General features: G+C 35.5%; 1 protein-coding gene across 2 annotated transcripts in view; it reads right to left on the reverse strand.

The window, feature by feature from the left end:
• Positions 1-300: 300 nt before the first annotated feature.
• LRPPRC (leucine rich pentatricopeptide repeat containing) overlaps positions 301-20,962 on the reverse strand; it is a 124,158-nt gene continuing 103,496 nt past the window's right edge. For both annotated transcript variants that reach the window (XM_069071608.1, XM_069071607.1), the window contains 8 exons: positions 16,641-16,729; positions 12,988-13,192; positions 10,970-11,109; positions 10,768-10,883; positions 8,228-8,302; positions 5,726-5,810; positions 1,841-1,983; positions 301-540 (listed from right to left, as the gene is read on the reverse strand). In XM_069071608.1, the coding sequence (XP_068927709.1) occupies positions 484-540; positions 1,841-1,983; positions 5,726-5,810; positions 8,228-8,302; positions 10,768-10,883; positions 10,970-11,109; positions 12,988-13,192; positions 16,641-16,729 (910 nt within the window). In that variant the 3' untranslated portion in view covers positions 301-483. The remainder of the gene's footprint in view (positions 541-1,840; positions 1,984-5,725; positions 5,811-8,227; positions 8,303-10,767; positions 10,884-10,969; positions 11,110-12,987; positions 13,193-16,640; positions 16,730-20,962) is intronic.

A 20,962-nucleotide genomic window follows, 5' to 3' on the forward strand; every position in this document is an offset into this window, starting at 1 on the left:
TGTGGGCATCTGTTCTGCTGAACTATGCAAGTTTATGATGAAAGTATTTTGCTTTATTTTTTGTCCACTGGTGGTAATGGGGGCATAGTAGAAGGAACTACTTATTTAAAAAGGGTGTGTGTGTGTACACATGTGTGCGTGTGCCTGTACAAAGGAATTCATGTTTTCATGAAATGTAGTTTGAAAGCAGTTGTAATAGTCACATTTTTGAAGACTACAGAGCTTTTAGTTTTAAAGAAGCTACATAGAAAATGTTGCAATAACCATCCACTGAAGTCAACAGTTAATAAAGAAAAAGAATGGAGTTAAGCATGTCGAATTTATTATTAATACAATTAACATGTGTTGAATCCATGGTAGATTCAGTAAATAAAAGTACATAAACAAAATTAGTTTCCCATTTTTTTCCCTGACAAACACATTTTAAAACAATGTTTCCGTCACAGAAATAATATAAGCTAAGCAAAATGTAATTCCACCACCTCATGAAGGAACTTGTACTTCTTTCTTCAATTGCTCTACATAGAATTTGAAGCTTTCCTGTTTAGCAAGAGAGGAAAAAAGGAAAAGATCAACATCCAAAAAACCCAAAAAGGGATGAACATCTAAACTTTAAAACTAAACTTGATACATGGCAACTCAGTTGTTAAGATTCTTGGGGACATGAGTTACTACCATCAACTTCTAAGTTTCATTATTATCTTACTATGTTTAATTCTTCTTTCATTGTACAAGCCTGATAAGCACAATCATTAAGACCAAATCATAAGGGTAATTCTGATACATGGGATCCCTGCCCCCCAATAAAGGGTAGCCAGGTAAAGAAGGGGAAGGAAGGCATTCAGGCACCAGGGCACCAGCATTCCCAACTTATCCTGGTCTTTTCTCCTGGGCCAAGATTAGGTGGTAAGTAAATAGGCAGGTATTTGAGAAAGAGGAGAAGAGAGGGGTAATCAATGGAGGGGGAAAAAAAAACAATAAAAGGATACTCATTTAGTTGGTTTTTAATTTTGCTGTTTAAATGATATAAGGTATTTGCATATGTAACACTTTGTATGTTCATGCGCTTGTGTATGCGTGTGTCTAAGAGAGAGATGCAGACTATCCTATGCACAGAAAATACTGGGAAACCTCCCCAAAATTCATACCTTTCTCATTCTTCAATTTGTTCTGGTCTCCAGAAAAGGAGAAAGGGAGTAAAAGGGAGTAGGTTTTTGGTTCTTGGTCCCTTGCCCAACTTAAGCCCCCATGACCTCTTTCCCAACTCTGAGCTCTGTGCTAATGGGGAGGGTGCCCTGTCAACTGGGGCTGTATGGAGAGAATCAGTAAGGTATCCTGTATCCTTTCATTATGAAAAGGATGTTCATTCTCAGACCTAGGCCCAAGGAGACGAGATGCTTATGTCTGTCTAGCATTCCCTCCACCTAGGAAAATTGCTCTTATTTTAAAAATTTCAAACAATTCATATATACAATCAAACAAGTAATGACCAACAACATAACCAACTGGGTTGGCTAGTGAAATAACATAAAATTCTATTTAAGCTAGAAATAAAGGGATAACTGCCCCAAGGACATTTGATAAACTAACACCTACAGATGCATAACTGATAAAAATCTTGTATTTTAAATACAAGCCCCAGAAGGTTTTCTTCTCCCACAAGTCAAATCCAATGCAAGATTATACAGTGCCTGTAACACTCAGTATCTTAAATACCAGTTCCACTGAGGGCTCTTCACAGAGATCTAATCCTTATGTAATTAAGTATTTGATTTTTTTTATTAATACAGTACATTTATAAATCTGTAGAGGTATTTTTCCTTAATTAGGAAATACTCACAGGGGGCTCAGTGAAAGGGACAGGCTCACCAGCATTCTTCAACAAAGCAGCATACTGTTTTAGAAATATATTGTCCATTTTTATATTCTTTGCTTTCATTTCCTCATATAGGCCATTTGCAGAAGCTATATCTTTGTCCAATCCTGAAGAAAAAAAATTATCAATAGGAAACTTGCAGTCCTTAAAAAAAAAAGACTTTTATGAAAATCTTCACAAATAAATGAATAGATGCTTAACATCTTTCAAGAAAGTTTTAATGAAAACTACCACTTAATACACACATACAACACACTACCCATTTCATTTAGCACATGTCAGTCTAATGGGAGAAAAATCCCCACACATCTGCAGGTCTTTTGTATGACAATAATGGCAATAGTCTTACATGTATGGAACATGGGAGGGAGGCTGTGTTGAACAGAGAGGCCCCAGTTATTAAGGAAGTTTCTACCCAGTAAGTTTATCACCTCTGAGCCTATTTATGTTCACCGAGTTTCTCTCATTAGAATGTAAAAACTTTGAAAGCAGGAGTTACCTTTGCTTTTTCTCTTCAGTGTAGTGCCTGGTCCTACTTAAATGCTTATTGGTGGACTGAAGCTCTGTGGTCCTTGGCAACCTCTCAGTCTCCCAGGAGACTAGCACAATGGCTTTTCTGCATTGCTTGAGGAAATGTTCTCACTAGGAATTCCATCCCCAAAAGCCCTCCCTGGTACTCACCACCACACTCCTCACTCCCTTGCTCAAAAAAAGTATATAGATGTTTACTTTTAAACAAATGGTATTATAATGTGGGCTATAAAAAGCAAAAGTTTAAAAAGATATCTACAATGATCCAGCACATATGTACCATAAACACTTATTGTGCTCGCTCTATATTGTCAGAGAAACAAAGATCTAGCTCTGGAGAGAGAGGACCTCAGAGGCTGGCAAGTCCAAATCCAGCATTTTATAATAAGATAAGGAAATTGCTTGAAATAAGAAAACCATCAAAGGGAGCATCCAATGATAAACATATTTTTTTAAAAAATTAAGAGATTCTTTTCTTGAACATACTTCTGTTCATTTTTTCCTTTCCCAAACATCACGTGCAGTAGGAAAAGCAATTTTTGATCCATTTATGCACATACTATAGAAATACGTGAATCTAGAATTTCTTAGGTTTGGTTATAAAGAATGTGGAAATACCCATTCAAATATCAAGTGTGCCACAGAAAAAGCATTCCAGCAGGAAGATGGACCAAAGACCAATACTATGCCCAAATTTGTCAAGGCTGAGGCTTGAACAGGAGAAACACCAAGACTAAACAGTTCCTAGAAACCCAGTCTTATTTTTTTAAGCTCATTACTGAATCATCTCCATCCTAAAAGGGATATATTAACAATGTGGTTAAATATAACCCCCCCAATCCCCAAAAACTAACCAAACAAAAACAACAAAACACAAAACAATGACTTACAAGCTATTGTTTAAATAGCCAGAGAGAAACAATGTGATCCCCTAGAGTTCTGCATCCTGGCCACGAAGGTCAGGTATAACCTTGTAACTAAGCAGGAAGTAGCTTCAGTTTCAAGTTCTCTGCAAGGACAGAATCTGTTTTGTTTTGTCTTCATCTTGCCTTTCATGTTCCTCTATTCACTGCAAAGAAGCCTTTTGCTCTACAGACACTTAAGCCGTCACCCTCCCCACATAACTCCCAGCTCTTCAGTCTGAGCTACCTAGAACTCAGATCATTCTGCAAACATGGTACTTCTGACTGCTTGCACTCATATTTGCCTCATCTGGAATAAACCTTCAACCTTCCATGTACCAGATCCTAGCCATTCCCCTTCAAAGTTCAAATGAAGCTTTCCTTGACTATGCTAGCCTTCACTAGAGTCCTGAACCTTTGGATTTGTACAATGCTAGAATATGCTATAATATCCCTTTATTGCACCTAATTGTTTGATATTTTTCAAGTGTCTATCATTCTCTAACTTGCCTATAAGCTCTTTGCAGATGCAGGCCACATCTGATCCTTCTTCTGTCTCTCCAAGAATACAAAGTAAAGGGGTGGCTAGGTGGTGCAGTGAATAGAGCATCTGCCCTGGAGTCAGGAGGACCTGAGTTCAAGTCCAGCCTCAGACACTTAACAAAAAAAAAAAAAAACACACACAACAAAAAACTAGCTGTGTGACCTTGGGCAAGTCACTTAACCCCAATTGCCCTCCAAAAAAACAAACAAAAAAAAGATTTATTGGAGCAACAAATCACACATTTTTGGGGTGGCCAGGTGGCGCAGTGAGTAAGAGCACCGGCCTCAGAGTCAGGATAACCTGGGATCGAATCCAGGCTCAGATACTTAGCACCACACCCAGAAATAACTGACCGTGTAACCCTGAGCAAGTTACTTAACCCAATTGCTTAAAAAAAAAAAAAATGCACAGTAAAGTGAGTTAAACACATAGTAGGTATGTGGCTTCTCTAGGCCTCAGGTTTCTTTTCATCTGCAATGGGGGTATCAGACTAGAGTAGGGGTAAGGAACCTGTGGCCCTGAGGCCACAAGCTTCCTTCTGGGTCCTTGGGTGCAGTGTTTGATTGAGTCCAAGTTTTACAAAACAAATCCTTTTATTAAAGGGATTTGTTCTGTGAAGTACAGAGTCAGTCAGAGGGCCACAGTGGAGGACCCAGAGGGTCCCCAGCCCTGGCCTAGAGATTCTCTACAGTCTCTTCCGGGTCAAATCTATGATCATAGTTGTTGTCTGTCTTATATTGAAAAATAAGGTTACATACATATTTTAAAGCTAAAGGCAAAAGGCTCTGGAATTATCTGTTCTGAATCACTCATGACCATGATCTTTTCAAAATATGAAAAACCCAGGAGCTGGCTTTATAACCTGCTTACCATGTCTGCTGTTTCCTCTCTTTCCTCATACAAAATAACACACTTCACCATTCACCTGGCCCAGGACCATGATATGATAGGATCAGAGGTTCCACCAGCTCTAAATCTATCATCCTATGATTACAGACTTGGTTACAAATAGTTGGAAAACTTCAGAAGCAGAAAATGTACCTTCTCTCTATGACATTAAAACACATGGATGAAATGTGAAAAAGGTAACACCAACAAGAAGTCATTCATGCCCCATTACTAGTGCACAAGGCACAAGGGTGCCTCCTTGATACCTGGAATCCCTGACATCTGTAAACAGCCCCACCAGGAAATGTATATTCAGAGGTTTGTACGAGGCTAAACAACAAAAACACTTAAACTGTTTTAAAAAGGGAGATGTAAAATACTGAGATTGAATTTAAGAAATATGATTATTTCTTATTTATGGAGAACAATCAAACAGGAGAGATCCTACACTCTGAAGGGAGATACACAGATGTGTCCTATCAGCTAGTCCAGCTTTCCTTTTATACCACAAAGATATAGGAATTCTGAGTTTTGGAACAGCATTACCTGTGAATAGCATTCATTAACTGAAAGGGAGCTCTTATTTCATAGTGGATGGGCAAGGCAATGGAGAATCAGAATAATGAGCTATTTGGCATAATAGTAGTCTAAAGGCAGCAATATACTCTGATTCAAGTTATCCCACTTCATGCCACATTCTAGTCTGAAGGTTCCTGGTGAAAACAAGATTGGCATTAGGTACCAAAAACAAAACTAGATTCAGGTTCAGTGAAAGCCTTTGAAGCAATGTGGTATTCTATGGAACCTACAACTTTTGAAGACTGGAAACAAACCCAAAATCACAAAATAAAATCTGAAAACCAACAAAATAACTTAGCAGATGTTTGGAATTTTGGTACTTGAGTCATTAATTAAAAATTGAATGCATTTAGCAATATTTAATAAACATTTTATATATACTCCATGTGAATTTTAGTACATTACCATAGCTTCTCATGAGGAAACCATATACTTCTAGATTTGCAGTTAAGTCAGGAATCACTTCTAATAAGGACTTAAGAGTATGAGTCTAGAAAATAAAAATATATAACAAAAACATTAACAAAAACTAAAACAAAGAATCAAAAAATGACAACACTGACACCTGCCCATTATTTCAGAAAGTCTTTTTGGTAATAAATACAACAGTATAGACTTCAATTTAAAGGCTACTTTCTCTTTTCTATTTCTTGGTATTTCATGCAGATTGAATACAGTAGGGGAAAAAAGAAACTATCATTTTTGTAAAAGTCTCAACACTAATTATGCTAATTCAGCTACATTTACATATATACTAGATTTCATTATTTTTCAACCATTCAAACTATTTATATATAAGTTCAGTTTTTAAAAGTGAGTGTTCTGAGTGTTAGCCAGCTCTTGGGTTTTTCATATTTTGAAAAGATCATGGTCATGAATGATTCAGAATAGATAATGTTATGGAAAAGGTCTGTAGAGGTGGACAGCATGGACCTGAATCCTGCCTTTTTTACCTGATATCTACCTGTATGACCTTGGCTAAGTCACTTACACTCACTAGGCCTTAGATTACACATCTGCAAAGTGAGGACTTAAGGGGTTCTCACGTTTTGTTTTTTTTTTCATTCATGGCACAGCAATTTTTGCTGTGAGAAAATGAGGAATATTGAACATTTAAGGTGTTGACACTACAGCAGAGTCAAGACACCCAGACACATGCAATTTCTGTTGGGTTCTTTGTAAATTCAAGGTCTGACACGCTTTAAAGTTAGGGGATAGGTGAATTTGGTTTATCAACTAACACTGGGTTAATATATATGTCGTGCTAGTTCTAAATCTCTGTTCCCATCACGAATTTTGTTAAACAGTTATAGAGCAGGAAGGACAATGCCTAAGACATTAGATGAAATGTGAACAACTCAGTCATGTATATTATGTTTCACTGAATTTTTCATTTTATTTCTGGATTGTAGTATTTTATAAATGTCCCGCCAAGTTATAGCAGATAACCAAAAAATACTTCCAAGCATCAATTCCAATCTGCCTGAGCAAATAAGAGTAGCTATATGCTTTTTAAAGTTTTGTGCCGCTTTCCCATTTCTTCGACAGCAATAATGATTTCAAGACAGGCCTACTCAATCACAGCAGAAAATGCACACATGGCACTTAAAACCATTTACTTTATTTGGCCTAGGTATCCCTTTCTGTCCCTGGCCTTCCCCGTGATTTCCCATATCTTCTCCATGCTACTCCCTGGGAGTGACTGTTCTCAGAGGAAATATTAAGTCACTGCGCATCTTCTGTCCCCTCTCTTACTAACAGGAGAGTAGGAGTTTTTCAGAGTAGTAGAAGACTGGGTACATGTGGCCATTTTTCTAAGAAAGAAATAACAACGATGATCAAAGTTCTACAAGGTTTACATTTCACACATAAGCCACAGGCATTCAAATGCTTCTTTAGAATAATAAGGGGAACTTTCTATGTGGTAACATGGACATTTTTTTCTCTATCACATAAACAAAAAGTTATTATTGCCAAGTGAGTTTGAAATCACACAATGTACTCAACCCAAGTAGCACCAGACAATGGTTTCCAATGCTCATCATACAGAAACAGGACTAAACCCGCTTTGCTGTGGTGGTTATTCATGACATAAAAGTAGGTGCTGGGGCTTTGGACTGTTTGAAGTTTTAATAGTCACCTAAGGCTATGTTGGGATAAGGCTGATGTGAAACCAAAATAAACTGATGTACCTGATGGCTTCATAGGATCATAGGTCTATGGGGAGAAGGACCTTGAGGTCCCCAACCCAACCTCTCATTTTATAGCTAAGGAAACGGAAGGCCAGGGAGGTTAAGAGATTTGCCCAAAGTTACAAAAGTTTTCATTTTTAAGATAGCATTTGAAAACAGGTGCTGACGATAACTGGTATCGCCGAAGAGTCATAACTCACTATTTGTACTCTCTCTGGCTCTTGTCAATAGCTTCACCACAATGGCAGCAACACAATTGGTACAGTTTTAAATTCATGTTTTTGTTGGCTATTTCTTAGAGCTTGATCTATAGCCATAAAAGCAAAAAACTCAATGGATAGAAGTATACTATATTGCTAATATAACTACAGAGAAGGACTCAAAGGAATACCCTGGACAATAAAAGTGGGGCACTGGAGAACACAGTTTCTATTCAAACAGAAAAAAAAGAAAAATTTTCATACGAACTATTGAAAAAAAAAAAGGCTCCCTTTTCCTCCTCCCAAGATATTAGGGACATTGATCTTTTACATCATGTTTCCTATTGCATAGAGCTTCTTAATGTCAATTAGAAATTTTAATTTTATAGAAACAGACATCTTAGAATAAAAGTAATTTTAGAAAAGTTCCTTGCATCTATAACAGAGGAGCAAGAATTTGGAACTCAACATATCCAAACTTGATTTTAATCACAATAAACTGTAAATCATATTACCTTTCCTTGAATCTTAGAATTCTTAAGAAAAAATCCCAAAAGGATTGGAGTTTGTTCAGCTATTGCACCACACCTCTTAAAAAGGGAAAAGAAAAATTAAAACAGTATTCAATAAGTGCAGGTTCTTCATCAACAAGCAGACTAAGGTGAATATTTCCAATTAAGAAAGTTCAAAATAATACAGTAATATATTATTACTACCAGTAAAGCCTAATAGCTGATCATTTATTTTTTTAAAGAAAACAAGTACAACCCATGCCAAGCTTTTGTAAATGATGTCCTTGGCACTGCAAGTATAAAGTTTGTTTAAAAAGAACAGAAAAAAAATTAAACTAATTCTTCAACATCCACAGAATAAGGTTTAGGACTGCAAAGAAAGAGAAAAAAAGAAACACTATTCCTCTCCAATTATACTGCCAAGCATTCACAAGTGAGCTAGGGATCATAAGGTTAATTATACATTTAATAAGGTGTCAGGGAGATAACTGCTCGTTTCTTTATAAAAATTAAAATGTACAAAGCAAGTTCTCTTTAAAGTATAATTACCTACACTTATGCATACAAAAGGACTGATTTCAATCTCTCTATTTTATAAAAGGCTTTCATTGCAACAGACAGCCAGTGCTTGAGAAAGAGACAAAAGTTAAACTCAAAAAAAAAGTTTATGTGACAGACCAGATAAATCAAGTGTCTATCCCCTCTCAGAAGCTATAGTAAAATCAAATATGGCAAGAAAATATTTTAGTTTACACTCATCATAGATGTCATTCTTTTAAGTTTTTAAAAGCACACTGCCTTTTATAAGCTTTACACTGTCAATGTGAAATGGAATAGTATAAAAAACACTTTGGGGAGCATACAGAATATGTACAGGATAAGTGGCAGATTTCAGCATCTTTGAATAAGGTATGCTTCCTTCCATGATGCAAGAATGACCTATGGTGAGTTGTCCTCTGTCTGACAAAGTGGTAGAGAGGGTTTATCATTTGAAGTTTCTTTCTACTGAAGGGACAGACACTGTTAAAGGATCCTGATATGGGGTGGGCAGTGCCCTGTGGGAACCATGCCCTCTCAGAGGCTGCTGTGTGCTCAGGGGAGCTGGCAGTGATGCTGGGTCTAGTCATCCTGAGGCACTTGACACAAATGACAGTCCTTTGAGATTCAAGGGTCATAACAGGTGTGCAGAAGGCCTGCACAGCCTCATCTTCACAAAAGTATATCACCCCAAAATAGTTCAGTGATTAAACGAAAGCAGATGGACAGTTAAACACAGATCCAGTCTTAGATAATGTTATGAGCAGAACCAATAACTATAAACATGTTATACCACCTTTATTTATTTATTTATGGAGCACTTGACCTAAAATGTAATGAGATATTTTCACCTAAGGATACATTATTGATCAATTAATATGAAAAATATAAAATGAAAAAGAAATAGGTTCTAGGATTACAAATTTTAATAAAAAGAAATTCATTCTTAAAAAAACTAGAAAAAATTTCTCTCTCAAGCACAAGGATACAGAAATAGAAATGGGACTGTCTGCTCTATTACAAGGGGAATACTGTTTATCTAGAAATTGTCCCTTTCTTCTCCTTCCCACTTAACAGCCAAATGGCTTTAAAGATGCAAAAAAGGCTCCAATGGGTGGGCGACGGTTGCCTTCCCTCTTCTTCCTACTTAAGACAATCAGCAGCTGGCAAAAGCCAAAGTGAACAGAGTTGTATTTACTATCAGAAACTGGTAACAGGCCTCACTCTGACACAGGGAGTCTACACAAACACAGCAATCCCCGGCATCCCTGTGACTGTTTGACTGCCACCTGCTGGGAAGAGACTCCCCGTCTGTGCCTGTTTGTGTACACTGCCGGTGGCAGCTCTTATCACCCACAGTTCATTCTGCACTTGGTGCAGCTTTATATTTAGTGCTGTTAAAATGGCATGAATGCGCTTGTCTCGTTCCCTGAAGATTGCTAATTTAACTGAGACTCTGGGCCACAGAGACCTGCATTTGTCATTTAATGTGTCTGTGACACACAAGTGAATAGAAAGCAAATTCAACTCTTAATAAACCTTGAATAAAGCACAGAGAATGTTTGCGGATTCAAGTGAGAGGCTTTACATGAAAAGCAAACATTTCCTACTTTTTGTTTGCAAACTGTGTTGCTATAGTGATGCACAGTATTTAGAACATTAGTAAAATTAAGTAAAAAACGAAAATGGATTGTGATCTCATGTGAAAGGACTTTTATCAAACTGAGCAAATGCCCAAGGCACTAATTTCACAGAGAATGCCTTTCTCATCCTGGGACATTGCTAAGTACTTAAGAATCAGCATCTCTTCTCTTGAATAGAGGGGCCCCCTTTAACAACCCTCATGGTGCAGGACTCTGGCTTCTCATCCACAGCCACGCTACCAGGACACAGACAGTAACAACCGTGTCCTAACATCAGACTCCCCCTCCTGGGCTCTGCTCTGTATACACCCTCATCACTTCCTGAGGATAAATTACAAGCAGGACTGCTTGTGCTATTATTACCTGTAGTAGAGCTCTTGCATCATCCACTCTGCCTGAATGTATGTACTCAAGAAACATATCCGTGACCGGTCTGTAAATTGCAAATTGATTGGCTAATCTCTCTGCCATGATACTCACTGAAATGCGGAGAAAGAAAAGTTTTCATTAGAATCATAAAACGGTCACTTTATAAATTTAGCACTACAAAGTGTAATTAACTTACATTTCTCAGTAGCTGGTTCCAATTGCTCTTCTATTACTTTTCTGAACAAATAGGCAATACTTGACTGCTGCTTCTCAGTGCCCAGAGGTCCCGAAGTAAACAAAGACTCAAGATATTCAACTGCGGCATCTGTGTTGTTGCTGTGAAGGAAAGTTTTGCTGACTTTGTAACATTATAAAAACAATGAAAAAAGGACTTAAAAAAGATATTATACTGTGGACAGTGAAAAAGGGTAGAAACACAGTGGTTCTTTGTTGCTGAGTGGAAGAATAAATAGTGATAAACACAACTAGACTTCTTTTGAGAACAAACTCTGACCTCTACCATATATAAGTAGGCAAACATGATGGATGTCTTTATAAAACAGTGTCTTGGAAGCAGAAATGGCAACGTGAACAGAAGTGCTCAAGTAAACAATCAAGATAACTCTGTATTATCATAAATCATGAGCTTTAATTTTTCATATTTCCTTGGAAGGTTTAACTATCATATCCACATTGAAAACAATAAGGGGGAATGCTGTTAAACAGGAAAAGAAACGTTCCACAATGGTGTAAAGACTTTCAAGACACTAAGCCCTGCATGTTCAGAAGCCAATAAAGGCTTGACTCTAAATACTGTCTGGTACAATTGAAATGTGAAGAACATTTCCTCTTTATATTAAAGTAAAAATGGAATTACTGTAAAAACATTTAAAAAATGTTTGTGCCTTAAAATTCAGTTAGGTCAATATATAATTTGGCATGAAGGATTCCAAAAAAAGAAAATTAATGTTAAATTGCATAAACATTTAACAAATTATGGTAATGTAAAAGTAGGAAAGTTACTTGTCTAAAATTCTATTTAACAGAAATCTTGGGGCAGCTATGTGGCACAGCGAATAGAGCACTGGTCCTGGAGTCAGGAGGACCTAAGTTCAAATCGGGCCTCAGACACTTAACACTTACCATATGACCTTGGGCAAGTCACTTAACCCCAACTGCCCTGCCTTCCCCCCTCCAAAAAAAGCAAAAGATAAATCTGATTGCTGAATTTAAAAACATTTTATAGTATTAACACACCAGAAGTAGTAATTAACCATAAGCTACATTAGGCTTAAACAGTTACCAGAGCATCCATACTTCATATAAGTTAAATTTAAAATGAATATGAAACCATAGTCTATGTAATACTTAAATTGGCCTCCACAGGAAATATCCAACATCTATTTTCTTTGGTCCTAGGACCTGTCATAACCAGTTATTCATCATCTCTTACGTGACTACAGATTATAAGAAGTATTGAATTGTTGCTTTTTGAAGCCTGAAAGAAAAGCATTTTCAGACTCTGGAATAGAGGGGAAAAAAAGAAATAATTGTTTAAGATGTGTGTGTGAGTGTAACAGTTTGTGCATGTCTGATTATATATAGGTCTGTAATTACCCTTACTATACAAATCATATTGTAATACCATATCACATAAAAGTTAGATAAGGTACTAGAGGTAGATTAACATTATTTTAAAAATATCATACCCTAATTTTAATAATTTAATTTACCCTAAATTTAATGATTTAATTCCAAAATGAAAGACAATTAAAAATAAAAACACATGTGAATCAAGTATGCTTGTTGTGGTTTATGAAAATTCAAGTACTTACTAAATTCTCAGGTACTTATTAAAGTACTTACTAAACTTAAAGAGCTATTTGATACAGCAAAGAACTGTGCATTCAAATTATTCAATTTTAGAACAAAATGTTTCAATGAATAAGGTAGCTGGATATGCTTAACATATGCATGAATGAGGATCTAGCAAGTATGGTCTCCAAATACAAATAGCTATCACTGTTTACAGTGAAAGTAAAACTAAGAAAAATATCAACGCTCAATTCATCACTGCTTACAAGGCATCAGTATCTCATGTAACTTACAAGCTAGACCCAATTAATAATAAAAAGATAAAACTTAAAAAGTGATGGCAGTAATTTCCCTCACCAATTTCCAATGAAAGATTAACTGATATTTGAAAATACTTACTTCTTTATTTCAGCAAGAGCATTATTATTGATAAAAAGCATGCGTGAAAGACGAACTGAATCTTGAAGGTCATGTACCATCTTTTCAATTACTTGTATGTTTTCTTTATCACCCTTTAAAGCAAAAGCCTGAACAAGGCGAGTAACGGCGAGTGGAGAAGGTGCCTGATGAGAGTCTAAGGCTGTCTTCAATGTAGTCAAAGCATCTAAGACAGAAAAGAAAAACAAAAGAGCAAGTAGAGGACACAAAGTTTATAAATTCAGTGTTTTCAAGCATTCTGCTTCTCTTATATTTTAAAACAATTTTTTAAAATTGCAAACAACTATGGACTCCTCAAAGCTTGACTATAATGTGAAATTTTTTAAAGCTTTAAAAAACATGGTGATTTATTGGGACAAAGTATACATTACTGACAAGGGGGAAATACAAATTAGCTTTTTCCTTTTATATTTTTAACTGCAAATAACTGGATAAGATAAAATTTGAATTCTAAGGTTCAATTTATGAATTAAATTCCAAGTTTTCTGTTCATAAATAATGTAGAAAACCCAATAATCCAATAAATCTTCACTGAGTGTCCATTCTGTACCAATCGCTACAAATGTGTCATTTCCCAAAGCCCCTAAGAATCACAGATTTCAGAGCCAGATGGGCACTTGACTAACTATGTAATCTTATGCCCTCACTTTACAGGTGAGAAACAGGCCCTGAGAGGTTATGTATAAGCTTTTCTAGGGCAAGGATTAATTGTTCTGTGTCAGTATTTGAACTTGTGACTATGGACTCCACATTCAAATTCTTCCAATCCCAATACTTTCCCATAAACTCCCATTCCAATAAGTTCTTAAAGATATGATTATTACAAGTTTCTAATAACCATTTTTATTAAACTTCACTAACTGGGGTACTATCAGTATTAATGACAACAGCAGGAGCCAAAGGAGCATACTGAAACTGTTCTGTGAGTTATGCAGATTTCTATGTTGGGAAACAGAAAGAAAGATGTGTTCACTCTTTATTACCTATGTCGACTGGTTAACAAAAAACATTTCATTTAGAAAAGGGCAAAATTATGGACATCTAAAGAGAACGAATTAAACTAAACCCCTTTTCTCTTGCTTTCATTGTAACTCTATAAGCAGCAGCCTCATTTTTATTGAATATCTTACATAACTACATAAAAGAGAACACTAAGCCATAATGAATCCAGGAATAGGCTCTACTACACTAAGTACATCACTGCCCATTATAAAATGCCACAAATATATAAATTACTCTTTTTTCCTCATTAAAATTATAATTTTCATTTGGAGTTTTGCCTATTCTCTAAAAAATTCACAAAAACTGCAACACTAGTAAGAAACTAGGAAAATCATTGAAACCATGCTCTTAGCAATGGTGGGCCTTATGCATGAACTTGAAAAGTAGCAATTTAGGACTTCAGAGATTTTTGGAAAAATGCTTCTCAAAAGCATTCTTCCTTTCCCAGCAAACTCTCACATTAATGATGGTAAGTGCTTGGTTAAAATAAAATTGTTACCGCAAGGGGCACTAAATAATTATCAAGCATTAAAAAATCTCTCTAATGAGATGATCAAATTGGTTCACCAAAGGTTGGTGTTTATCAAAGAAGACAAAAGTGTTTTCATTTTCTTTGCCAGCAGCTGGAGAATGAGTATGTAGAGGTTGCAACAAGGGTTAAAGGAGTTGATGTAGGGAGAGCCAAAAGGGTATGTGGGTAATCAATAGCCAAGGGCAGCAAAGTAAATATATGGTTGTGTGGAGGTAGGAAAGTGGAGGGGCAACAGTGAGGAGAAGCGGGGAAGAACAGCTGCTAATTCGAGCCAGCTTTATGCTAATGTTTTTTATATCCACATCTGTTTCATGAGTAATGATATAATCTAAAAATGGTACAAAAAAAAGTATGTATTGAGCACCAATTATCAGCTCAGCCCCGTGCCATATTAGCCAGAGGTGAAGAGAACAGGAAAATGAAGCATGAAAAAGTACAGCAGTGAAAGACATGGTCCTGACCTCAAGGAGCTTATAGTTGATAGCAAGGGAGAAGACGATGATCCATGATACAATGTCAAATACAAGACAGCATATAATTAATGGCTAGTCATATACTAATTATAAAGACATGAGGCATATAAAACAATGTATCCATGTTCAGATTCTGTAGAAAAACTTTCCCAAAGCTCAAGTACTCTAGCTTTTCATTTTCAGGCCAAAAGAAGTAGCCATCTGGTGTTTACCAAAAGTGAACTTGCTACATACTCTCAAGTTTTGTCTTTTTGATTTTTTAAAATATTTAACATTCTAGGCAAATTATCAGCTTTACATAGTTACACTTTCTTCATGTCCTCTAAGTCATCTTCTTGTAAAAATAACTTTAAATTGTAACTTTCTCCCAAACACCATTTAATATACAATATTCCTTACTTATGACGTGCAAAAAGATGAAAGCCGGATCGGACTTCCCTGACTAAAGAGGGATTAAGAACAGAACTGAGGGAGAAGGACTCTAGGGGCATCAACGATAGGGTGGTAACACTGAACCATTTAAAAAATTAATCTCTCTCAACAAATTCAGGCTTAACTAAAAGTATAAATGAAAAGGGCCCCTTTATAAAATAACAGAAACGAAATCATGAACAGTTAGTGTACTAAGTTCTCCCTTTCAGCACTATAGTGGGGCTGAGAGTGCATTTCATAGAGTCTGAAGCTGCCTTAGAAAAATCCATAAAGTATTTTAATGCTACTAAAGAAAAATGCAACAATGCAATAAAACAGTTAATGGGGAGTTTTTTCATCTAATCTTTGAGATCTCTAACCTAAAGTAAAGTGATCACAGATTTGCCAAATTGGTAAACGCTGTGGATGGGAAGAAGAAAAAGAGACACTGTTGTTAGATCCCTGACTTGAAGAATATTTTCCCTTGCTAAAAGCCTAATCAGTTCTAAATCAAAACGACATTGCAAAAACAGAAAAGCGCAGTAACATGAAAAAGGACACCATCTTTATTCTATACAAGTTCAATATTCCAGAGATCCCATAATAAAACTGATTTAAAAATCCTAAACCCTGAGACAAGGACTCTACATTTTATTACTGTTGGTATTGTGAACTATTAAAAAAGTATTAGATTAAGTTTTTTAAATCAATATTATAATCATTTAGTGCACAATCATGCACATTTAACACTCAATTTAACTCATTTGATATCTCACACAACCAACACAATATGCAAGAAACAACTGCTGAGAATTGTTTCAGATGCTCTAAAGTATGTTAATTTCCAAAGCAAAATGACTTGTGCTGTGAATTTTAACGCACTTGAAAGCCTGTACTTTCTCTCGTTCTGGAGTACAAATTTTGCATGTCTGAAGAGCTGTGATTCATCTTAAGAAAACCCATCTTGTGTTAAATGGAATGGAAACTGGACTAAGTGGTCAAATGACAAGTACATTCATATTCAAGCTGTATTATAAATGCATGTACAGTAATTTACGTCTCTCAGCTACCACAAAAGGCTCTTGATAAGCAGGTAATTTGCTAAATGGACTCCTTTATCCAAGTATTCGAAGGGCGTTACAAGAAAAATCTGCAGAGGCATTAATGTGACGTAAAGGTCAAGCATTGTGACATACCTTTCAAATAATCCCGCCTAACTTGCGTTATGATGAGGAGGCTGTTGGCAGCATCGTTCAGTGTGAAGCCCTTGATGTGGGTCTCAGCACTAAAAGAAGCAGACATTTAGAAAGGAATTACTGACATGCTTCTGATACGATAATAAATGGTTGAGCACCAAGGTGAAATTATAAAAACTACTGTTCGTATGTTAAAAATATTGCTGCAAAATATCGACCTGGAGACAGCTTTTGTGTTATCCTGTCAATGGTTATAGAAGGATAATTTTTTTTTGCATTCTGACAGATGACAAAGTTGGAAATGAGCAACAAAAGAAACAAAGTACAAGATTTTTTTTAAACAATCGGTTCAGATTCTTGAATGCTGACATATTAGATGACTAAAATAACTGCATGCCCTGCATTGTTCTGCTGTATCCTAAGCTGGATACTTTTTCCTCTTTTTATTTTACGTTCACCATAATTATAAAATGTAAAACTATTCTTTCTGCAATAAAATTGAAACATTTATTTTCAGCACTGTATATTTTAAATATAAACTAAAGCATATTATGAACTAACACCATATCATTTGGTTGATTAATTTTCAAATTTCTGTCATGTAGATGCATACAATTTTTAAGCTGAATATGTTGTAGTACTAATGCCTTTGCCACATCAAAATGGAAATGACATATCAATTTTTTCTTATCCTTAAGATAAAAAACTTTTCTAACTCAAGAGCAAAGAAATATTTCATCACTAAAATCTACTTGCTTTTAAAAATAGACTAATTTTATGTTTTTGGTATACTATTTCTAATGAAATTTAGACAGCCTTAATACCCAGGGATAACTTTACAAGGTTCATTTTCAGATTAAAAAATCTCTACAGGCAAAAAAAAAAAAAAAAGCAAAAGCAATTGTTGCCATTTGCCATATCAAAAATCAAGATAAAACTCACTGATGGATGTTCTTGTGACAAACAACTGAGCAGCCTATGAACTTGAATTTCTAAGCTTGAGCGGATTGTGGGGAAAGCAAGGTCATTGCTAAATTATTCTCATCAATCCCAAGAAAATCCTCCAAAGACACCACAACAAGACTATCCTCTCAGTCACTTTCAGCCTCTGAGGTTCCCCAATGCAGTCAATGAATGCAGGATTTTCTTACTCCCCCAACCAATCCTCTTAATCTCTCCCAAAGCACCCATTGCTCAGTTTGACTTTTTTCCCTTTGTCCCATCTGTCAAAGCCTTTAAGTCAAGTCAACAAGTCGAGCATGGGACCATAAATTGCATATAGTAAAGGATTTACTTTCCCCAATCTTTATCGTGATTAAATAAACATTAGTCACTACTATAAAAGCCTTTTTTATCATTCCAAATACTAAAAAACTTCTTACTCTGTGCATGTTCAGGATACTTACCTAAAAGGAAGTGAGATTATAATGAATCAGAGATTTGCTTTAGATATCGTTGAGATACAAGTTTTTTCTAGTCTTATAATTTAAGATAGTAATTTTTTTTTAACCCTTCTACCTCCCCATCTCCAGTTCTCCCCCAGACTTTAAAAGCTGAGGCTTTGGTATAAAATTCATAGTATGGATAGCATGGAATGGTCTTGAGGTATTATATTGGTTATATAGCCTTTTAAATACATGCCAAATAGCAGCATTCGAAGTACTTTAAAGTGACAACGTAAAAAGGCATTCCTATCTGAGTATATAAACTGTTGAAAATAATTTACTTATGATCCAAACTTTGGGTACCTTTGTGGGGAGAATCTATACCACTCTTCACTTTTAGCAGTTAGACCAAAGAAATGATCATTCCTTAATATTTACCCATCTACAAAAAATGATGAAAAAAAGAACCTATCCTGAGAAAGGAGTATTTGGAATATTTTCTCATAACCCTACACAGAAAGATATAGCTAATGATGAAGTGTACATATTTCAAATGATGGAAATCTGCCTGGGACTGTGTTTAGAAAACATACCATAGTCAATGAAAGACTTTGCATTATTCTAAATAATGAAAACTGGCCTTATCCCAAGGAATACTGGTCATGGCCAGTATCTAATGTAGCATTTCATCATCATCATAGATCTAGATCTGGAAAGGCTCTTAAAAAGACCACCTAATCCAAGCCCCTTGTGTATTCTGAACAAATAATACACTACACGGTTGCTTTTATTTTTTCAAATAGCAACATGTCTAAATATTAGGATTTCGTATATGTTTAGTCACTAGAGCATTTCCTACTGAGAATTCTTAATATCCATTTAAAATGGATAAATACCATAAAATAATATCCTTACAGTCCCTACAAAACCCAGGAAAATTTGTACACACAGAATAAAGTGTGCAGAATCAGGAGACCTATTTGCATAGTGACAAAATATAAAGGAAAACATCTTTGAAAGTAATCAAGAACTGTGAACAATGCAATGACTATCCACGACTTAAGACAAACTGAGGACAAAGTGTGGTTTCTACCTCTTGGTAAAATAATAGGGGGGTTGTAGGTAACACATTGACGCAACCCTTACAACATATCTATATTGACTATAATTTTTGTTACTGAGGGAGGGGGACATGCATTTTCTTGGGGTTGGAGGGTCCAAGTAGCAAGGGAAAACAAAAATGGTACACAAAAAAGAAAAGAACACAAAGGAACATTTAAAAATACACTTAAGAATATAGGAGTCCAAAAGGGGACAAAGACAAGAAGAACAATATCGGTAATATTAAATTTAATGTCAATTTTGAAAACAAGCCGTATGTAAGAGATTTATGATTATTTTGGAAGCTTTCATGTTTGTTGTTGATTTTTTGGCTTATAATAAAAATAAACTTTAAAATGGATGTAGCTTAAAAAGGGAGAAAACTCAATAATTAAGACTTTATTTAATAAAATGAATGGGTGAAATCCTGATGAAACTACTGGGAAAATGGAATATTATTTTAAAAATAAAAATGTCTAGGCTATGGTTGTCTTCTACTACTACTAGTACTACGATGATGATGACTACTACTACTACCACTAATCTATTTAAAAATAAAAATAGAGACAAGAGAAAATAACTTGGAACATTCAAAGGGAGAAGGTTGCATTAATAAAGAGTAGATATATCATCACAAGAATAAAAACCCTAAGCTACAATGTTCTTAGTACAATCTTAACTTTTATCAAACTTCTAATTTTATTATTTTTATTGTTAATTGCTGCTTTACTTCCATTATTATTTCCCAATGCTTAAGTTGATTTACCTAAGATTGTAAAGCATAGAAATTATATCTACATAATAACTGGAACTTTGGCCAAAAGCAAAACAAAACATTTCTCTATCCTACATATTCAGAAGAGTATAACTGGGCTGTAACCAGTAATTTTAACAAGGAAAAATAAAAAGAAAGTTGCCTTCATTTACATTATTGAAAGGTAGCTGTTACTATTATTGCTGGGGTTCCATTACTAGGCTAGAAGGGTTAAACAACCTTGTGAAAAAAAATTAAAAGAACTATCACTAGAGGTCAACTGCAGCTACAGCACATTAAAGGATAGAAAAGGTATAATAAAAACAAAGATTGGGTTTTTAATTCATAAGAAAAAATCATTGCTCTTAAGGTTGGACAAGTGACATTAAGTAGGTAATTATAGCGACAGACTGCTATTTTATGGATTGTGAGTAACTGTGCCATGGCTGACACTCAGGGCTAGACTATGCTGTCTATGGGGCCATGGTATCTTGTCACTAGCCTGCAAAAGGTCATTTTGGTCAAACCATGTCAGAATAAAGTTACTGCATCAAACTTTTAAAGTCCACATTCCTTTTTTACTGATCTAATCCAACTTCTTGATTTAAGAGATGAAATTGGAAGTAAAACAATGTGCCCAAGTCTGCAGAGCTCAAAAATGAAAAGAGGAAAGATTGTTGACTCTTAATTCAGTTTTTTAAAAATGTAAACAATGCAGATTAAATGGAGATCTCAAAAACCTATACAAGAATTGCTTCATCATATTATTTCCTTAAGTAGTTCTCTAGTGCAATGGAAAAACTGCAAAAGAAAAGGGTCCATAGGAAAAAAGGAGAATGGATAGCTTGCCATTAGAACACCCTTGGTGTTGACATGATGTTATCTTGATAGAACAATAGGACAAAGATGATAATGGTCAGTCCTGTGCTGTTGCAAGATACACTCCATCAAGACGAAGTGACAGCAAGGTGTAAAGTGAGAAGAAAGAGAAGGAGACTGAAGATCAGGAGTGAGTTTGGAACTATCCTACAGACAACAGTGGCAACTATTACAGGGTACCTAAGAAATCAACTACTCAAGGT

The sequence above is a fragment of the Petaurus breviceps genome, unplaced genomic scaffold (genome assembly GCF_028583685.1).
Source record: "Petaurus breviceps papuanus isolate PSGF00001 unplaced genomic scaffold, PetGlider_PUasm1.0 90842, whole genome shotgun sequence".
In the NCBI taxonomy this organism is placed as follows: domain Eukaryota; kingdom Metazoa; phylum Chordata; class Mammalia; order Diprotodontia; family Petauridae; genus Petaurus; species Petaurus breviceps.